Source organism: Portunus trituberculatus, chromosome 33 (genome assembly GCF_017591435.1).
Source record: "Portunus trituberculatus isolate SZX2019 chromosome 33, ASM1759143v1, whole genome shotgun sequence".
In the NCBI taxonomy this organism is placed as follows: Eukaryota; Metazoa; Arthropoda; class Malacostraca; order Decapoda; family Portunidae; genus Portunus; species Portunus trituberculatus.
The window spans coordinates 2333536-2341052 of record NC_059287.1 but is presented as its reverse complement, the minus strand read 5'-3'; the positions used below and the strand labels follow the sequence as shown (position 1 = coordinate 2341052).

General features: G+C 42.7%; 1 protein-coding gene across 1 annotated transcript in view; it reads right to left on the bottom strand.

The window, feature by feature from the left end:
• The window catches only part of LOC123512230, a 5657-nt gene extending 5386 nt beyond the window's left edge, over positions 1-271 (bottom strand). The window contains exon 1 of the mRNA XM_045268487.1: positions 190-271. Within this exon, the coding sequence (XP_045124422.1) occupies positions 190-201 (12 nt within the window). The 5' untranslated portion in view covers positions 202-271. The remainder of the gene's footprint in view (positions 1-189) is intronic.
• Positions 272-7517: the final 7246 nt, after the last annotated feature.

Here is a 7517-nt window from a genome sequence, read left to right as displayed (position 1 = left end):
GTAATGCAGAAGTATTGTTAGTCTGTCACTAGAACCATAAAAACACTCTTAGAAACCCGTGTCACTTCAACTAGAGCCTTTGAAAAGTAGTGTTGGTGCTGCCAGAAGTGTTTCAGAATGTGGTCCTAAGCCAGCAAGCCAGCAAGCCAACACCAAGCCAGTCGCCCCGTGTCACGTCTCGGTCCTCACCTGTGCTGCCATGGCTGGGAAGGAAGACAGAGACAGACTGTAGCGTCCCTTCCTCCTGCAGAGGCTATATACCTTTACTTTCACGTGGTGGGGGTTGCAATCCTGGCGGGAACTCCCCATTGCCGCTTCTTCCTCACCTTTTCAAAGATCTCTTACCTTCCTTACCTTACCCTTACCTTCCTTGGCCTCCCTTACAAATCACCTCGATGCTTTTGACATGGAAGCAGTGAGTAATGTATAGAAAACGTGTAGGTGGTGAAGGGGTGAGGTGTTAGTGGCACATCAGTGGCAACCTAAGGAAGGGAACCGCCTTTCCACACCTGCTTTGACCCCGAGACCGGTAAAAGGGAAGGTGAGTCTTACCCCTGATCAGCCGGGCGTTCGTCGCTCTGAGTTCCTGCCTGGAGAAAGTAGTCTGTCCGCTGCCGCCTTGACGTATAGGGGATAAAAAAAGACTATATCTGCCTTCGCTTCATCGCCACTCCAGACTCGTATAGACGCGACATAAGGGAGCTGGTAACTGGGTCTTCTGGATCTGCTGGTTCTTGTGGGTCTTTCTGGCTGTGTTCCTCTAGCGTGTTGTGTTTTGTGGTGTGGCTTTCGTTCCTGTGCTTCCTGATCTTCTTCGTGTTCATCCTCGTGTTCGTCCTCCTCCTGCTTCACTTGTGGGTCTTGTTTTTGTTATTGCTTTGATCTTGTTCTTGTTTTGTTGAGGTTAGTGGTGGTGGTGGTGGTGGTGGTGATGGTGGTGGTGTTCGTTGTAGTATTGATGGGTGTTCGTCCCTCCTTCTCCTTTCTCACTACTACTACTACTACTACTACTACTACTACTACTACTACTACTACTACTACTACTACTACTACTACTACTACTACTACTACTACTACTACTACTACTACTACTACTACTACTACTACTACTACTACTACTACTACTACTACTACTACTACTACTACTACTACTACTACTACTACTACTACTACCACCACCACCACCACCACTACCTCAACCATAATATCTTCCAAAAGTGGCGTTTATCGTGTCGGTGTCAAGGGCAGTTGGTCGAAAGCATATTATTTTGTCATTATTATTCACAGCAGTAGGTTGGCAAGGGCGGCGCGGGGCTGTCAGCGTGTTATTCCCATAGAGAGAAAGAGAGAGAGAGAGAGAGAGAGAGAGAGAGAGAGAGAGAGAGAGAGAGAGAGAGAGAGAGAGATTGCTTTTAAGAGGTTATTGTAAGTTTCGGGAAAAAAACCCTCGTGGGAACTAGAAAAGGAAAGATAGATAGGTAGATAGATAGATAGAAAGTTGTTTGATAATAGTGCATGGAATGATGGAGAGAGAGAGAGAGAGAGAGAGAGAGAGAGAGAGAGAGAGAGAGAGAGAGAGAGAGAGAGGTAGTCAGACAAATCACCATGTTCACCATGAGAGAGAGAGAGAGAGAGAGAGAGAGAGAGAGAGAGAGAGAGAGAGAGAGAGAGAGAGGCTGTCACACAAGTCACCATATTCACCATAATGGCTTTAATACTGAGCTATGAAGTTGTAAAATTAAAAGTTACGGCAACAACTTGTACAACGAAAATATAAAAGATAAAAACAACAACAACAAAAACAAGATGAGAATGTGCCTGAATATTTCCCAAGGTTAAACAGTCACGTAGAAAACCTGTCAGGAGTTTATTGTAGTCACCTTTCCACATATAACTAATTTAATTTAATCGCGGTAAGGTACGATCATTCAACTCGTATATGACCTTCGTGGCAGTGTAAGTGAAAGTAAGAAAGAAGAGTAGCAACAAGTAGTAGTAGTGGTAGTAGTGGGCAGCAGCATCCTAGTATTCATTCCTAACTCACCGCGTGTAGGGTTACTTTCATTATCTGGACGTGTAACATTAGCATATCCCAGAGCTGCCTTAACCTTCCACTCCTCAGCGCTCTCACGCCTCGCCCACCACGCTCAGACGATCTTGGGCACTTCTCTCACATCTCTCGCATATTCACCACGCTCAGACTGTCTTGGCACTTCTTTGACCTCTCTCGTATCTTCCTATCGTGCTACGTCTTTAACCTCTTCAGTACCATGACGCGTTTCTATATTCGTTCTGCTTACAATGTAGTGATTTTATACAGCTTCAGAAACTCATGTTGGGTATTAAAATGGTGTAGACTGTGGTCATTAATCTTATGACTTCCAATGACTCTTTCTAATGCCTCCCAAAATGGTCTAATCGTACACAAATCTCATGGTAAAAATGTGTCCCAGTATTGAAGGGGTTAATGGTTCTTTCTCACGCTCACCACGTCAAAATGAGTCTGTCTTGCCTTTTTTCACATCTCTCGTATCTTTTCTCGATCGGGACTCGTCTTTAATGCTTCTCTCTCACGCCTACCACGTCAAAATGAAACTATCTTAGCACTTCTCACATCTGCATCTTTTTCCTATTCTGCCATGTCTTTAATGCAGCTTATTTCACCTTCGCTACGTTAAATTGAGACTATTGTGGCATCTCTCGCGTCTCTTGTATCTTTTCTCTATTCAGCCATGTCTTTAATGCTGCCTTTTCATCCTCGCTACGTCAAAATAAGACTTAGTAGAACTCTCCTCTCTTCTCTTGTATTTTCTTCCTATCTATAATGCTTCTCTCTCACGCCCATTACGTCAAAATGAGACCGTCGTGGCACCTCTCACATCTCCTCTTGTGTCTTCTCTGTATCCGGGCACATTTCCTTTTAAACGCTTTGGACTCACTTAAGGACGGTTTTCGAAGGCTTTACAGATAATTGGTTGGTTTATCTTGGTGTTCCCTTGTATTGATAGTGCTGAATACTTGGTAAACTCTCATTAAAGTCATGAAAACACTACTGAAAATCCCAGTATGTCTGAATACTTGGTAAACACATTAAGACCATGGAAACTCGCTTGAAAACACAAATAACTTCAACGTACTTGGTAAACGCATTAAAACCTCGAAAACTCCCTTGAAAACACCATTAACTGCAGAATACTTGATAAACATATTAAAACCGTGAAAACTCGCTTCAAAACCCCAATAACTTCAGAATACTTGGTAAACACATTAAAACCTCGAAAACTTTCTTGAAAACACCAATAACTTCAGAATACTTGACAAACATATTAAAACCATGAAAACTCGCTTCAAAACACAAATAACTTCAGAATACTTGGTAAACACATTAAAACCTCGGAAACTCCCTTGAAAATTCCAATAACAGCAGAATACTTAGTAAACTTTAATAAAAATTCTTAAAAAAACAGCTTCTCTGCTTCATAACCAATACTTTTAACGGGATTTAGTAGTTTTCCTTTCTTTTCGGTTTCAAGAACATCTGCATAGTGCCGGTGATGGTTAAACAAGATGTCTGCAGCGGCAATACTTAAGTCACCTTCAGCGCTTCATCGCGAATACCTTGTGGTGTCTCTAGTGGATGGTATTGCAGGTGCCAAATGTGTTCGTTCCATTGCAGGGATAGTTTGACACGGATTCTGTTTGACACACGGATTCTGTTTGACACGGATTCTGTTTGACACGGATTCTGTTTGACATGGATTCTATTTGACACGGATTCTGTTTGACACGGATTCTGTTTGACACGGATTCTATTTGACACGGATTCTGTTTGACACGGATTCTGTTTGACACGGATTTTGTTTGACACGGATTCTGTTTGACACGGATTCTGTTTGACACGGATTCTGTTTGACACGGATTCTGTTTGGCACGGATTAATGGCCAGAGTCTTCACTATTTCAATCCCCCTTGAGTTTTTGAAGCTGCATAAAATCACCAACTAGTTACCAGAATGAATATGAAAATGCGGCGCGGTACTGAAAGAGTTAATCCTGGTAAGAGAGTAAGGTGTTCCAGATATTAACCAGTTTAGTACCATGCCGCGTTTTCATGTCCATTCTTCTTACTATTTGGCGATTTTCTACAGCTTCAGAAACTTGTGTGGGTAATGAAATAGTGAAGACTGTGGCCATTAATCTTCTGACCTCCATAGACCCTTCCTAATATCAATAAAATTGTCTAATCATACCCAAAAATTAAGATAGAAACGTGTCCCAGTACTGAAGGCATTAATTAAGGATTTAGCGTGTGGTTTCGTTAGCAACAACCGGTGCTTTGTGGCGTGCTGGGCTGGGACACCTCATTACCTCGCCGCATGTTAATGGTCACGATTCCTGCTTTCCGTGTGCGAGTATGGTGATTTCAAGGTCAGTTGCATTGGCGAAGGACAAAGGACTGTATTCTTGCATGTTTCTATCTCGAATCCTTTTAAAAACTTACAATGAACGTTGTGAGGATTTGCAAGAATGCTTTTATGATTATAGTGTTGATTTTAATATGGATTCTGCATCGTAAGTGGAAAAAACACTTACTGGAACTGGAATTTTTGTCTTTATGGCCTTTGAAAGTCGTCCTTATTGGTGAGAGAAGCATTTTAAGATTTGGATTTCACACAGATTCAAGTTGAAGAAAGAGATGGGAAGGAATTGTTTCTCAAATAGTCTTAGTAATGAGGTTGTTAGTGCTGAGTGATTAAGGAGCTTAAAAAGAAAGTAAAACAAATTTATGAATGATGAAGTGAAAATAGATATGTTTCATGGAGGGAGTGTCACGAGAAGGTCTGATGATTTCCTGTAACTTTCATTATTTTATGTTCTGATGTAATTGAATGTCATTGAGGAAGGCATAGAAGACCTATCGTGTTGAAGACTCAACCACTGTGTCGACCTGATAGAAACAGCGCAAAGAAGTTCTCAGCCACTTTATTCCCTCGCTAATGACTTACTAAGAGGTGCTTCCATCAGGTCTTCCCACCAGAACATGTGCTTTTGAGTGTACAGGTATGGCGATCCCAAGGTCTTGTAGCACTGACGAAGGACGAAAGAAAGGCGAAGGAAGGGCAAGGTGTGGGAAAGAACGGATCACTATTAGGCTGAGAGGGACGTGACGCGTTTGCCTTAACCTACCGCTAATAACTGCCTGCCTCAACGGGGCGCGTAAGTTCTGTAGCCCAATGTTTAGTCTCCCCCATACGAGGACTTCTTGCCCACGACGCGAAGGGTGGAATTGTGTAACGCATGATAGATGAGGGACCACTAAACGGACGGGGGTGTAGTAGTGTGTTTGTAATTGCGCCCTTCACCTCCCCGCGCTCCTCTCCGGCTGTCCTTTCACATATCCATAGCGCTGCCTTCACTCTGCCGTGGTGAGAGAGAGAGAGAGAGAGAGAGAGAGAGAGAGAGAGAGAGAGAGAGAGAGAGAGAGAGAGGGGAGCAGGGGTGAATGCTATGAAGGAAGGAATGTACTTAAGTCTGATGAGTAAAATAGACATATAAAAGAAAGTAAAATAGAGAGTGGAGAGAGAGAGAGAGAGAGAGAGAGAGAGAGAGAGAGAGAGAGAGAGAGAGAGAGAGAGAGAGAGAGAGAGAGAGATGTTAATATACGGAAGAAAGGAATGTAATTAAGTCAAAAGATGAGTAAAATAGACAGAATTAAAAAGAAAAAAAGTAGAGAGGAGAGGAAGACGACATGGAGTAAGGGAATTGAGAGAGAGAGAGAGAGAGAGAGAGAGAGAGAGAGAGAGAGAGAGAGAGAGAGAGAGTCCCAGTGATGACATGTCTAAATATTCTCATCGCAATGTTGGGTGAAGAAATTGACACACTAAACAGAGGCAACATAAAAGATATCACCACTTGAGTGCGTCCCTGCGATGTGCACCTTTCCGAGAGAGAGAGAGAGAGAGAGAGAGAGAGAGAGAGAGAGACCTTCAGACCAGCACACACTATCTGCCCCATCTCACACCCTCATCCTTCCCTTTGGTTCTGCCTTCTAAACGCGCTTCATCCATATACAATGTCTATACTAGGGCACCAGCAAGAGAGAGAGAGAGAGAGAGAGAGAAAATTCAGGCGAGTTCATGAATGCAAAACATGAATAAAAATGAATAAATGTGAGAAAACAGAACATGGGAAATACTGGCGAACATGTGTGTGAGAGAGAGAGAGAGAGAGAGAGAGAGAGAGAGAGAGAGAGAGAGAGAGAGAGAGAGAGAGAGAGAGAGATAAAAAGCCACACATACATTAAGTTAACTAGTAAATAATGCACAGTAATGGCCACTAGAGAAATTCGTATCCCAAGTCCTTCATGGTACAGGTTGCGCAAGAAAACACAGTACAGGTGACGATAGCAGTAGCGGTGGTGGCGATGGTGGTGGTGGTGGTGGTGGTGAAGTAAACCTGTCTTCATTCCTACGACTCATCCAAAGCTGGGCGCGCGACGATGCATTGAGGAGAGGAACAAGTCAGCAAGTTTTCATTTCTTGGTCAGTATTTGCCTGCCGGAGGTGGTGGTGGTGGTGGTGGTGGTGGTGGTGAGGAGGGAGTTTTCAAGGCGAACCAGGGAAAGTATTGTGACTGAGATGTGATGTCCCGGTTTTTTTTTCATTTCTTGAATTTTTTTTTACTTTTTTACTTTTTGTTTTATTTTTGATTAGAAGGTTGTGGTGGTTTGATTTTGTTGTGTCATGATTGTTGTTGTTGTTGTTGTTTATGGTGGTTGTGGTGGTGGTGGTGGTGGTGGTGGTTAGGGTATTGCTGTTGTTGCTAACTATAGCTATTATTATTATTATGATTATTATTATTATTATTATTATTATTATTATTATTATTATTATTATTATTATTATTATTGTTGTTGTTGTTGTTGTTGTTCCTGTTCTTTATGTTCATGTTCTACTTGTTATTCCTGTTTTCTCTTCTTCCTCCCTGTTTTTTTTCATTCATTCATTCATTTATCCATTCTTTCGGTCTTTTGTTCGTTCACTTGTTCCTTCTTTCGCTCCTCCTTTCCTTTCGTCTTTCCTTCCTTTCCTACTTCCTTCTTTCCTTCTTTCTTTCCTTCCTTCCTTCCTTCCTTCCTTCCTTCCTTCCTTCCTTCCTTCCTTCCTTCCTTCCTTCCTCCCTCCCTCCCTCCCTCCCTCCCATTTCTGAGTCTGCATTTTTTTTGTTTACGTATAGTCTCTTTTTTTTTATTTATTTTATTTATTTATTTATTTTTTAGAAATGGAGATGATTCCATTAGGCGCGGCAACAGCTTAGGCCATACGGCACCGCTAGGGTTAACGGGAGAACGCTACATCTCCCACCGGCAACTTGGTTTGGCAAGGGTTTGAATCCGGGCCGCCTAGACCGGAGGCCCGAACACGAGCCGCCTTAACCAACTACGTCACCCAGCAACACCCCCAACTCTCTCTCTCTCTCTCTCTCTCTCTCTCTCTCTCTCTCTCTCTCTCTCTCTCT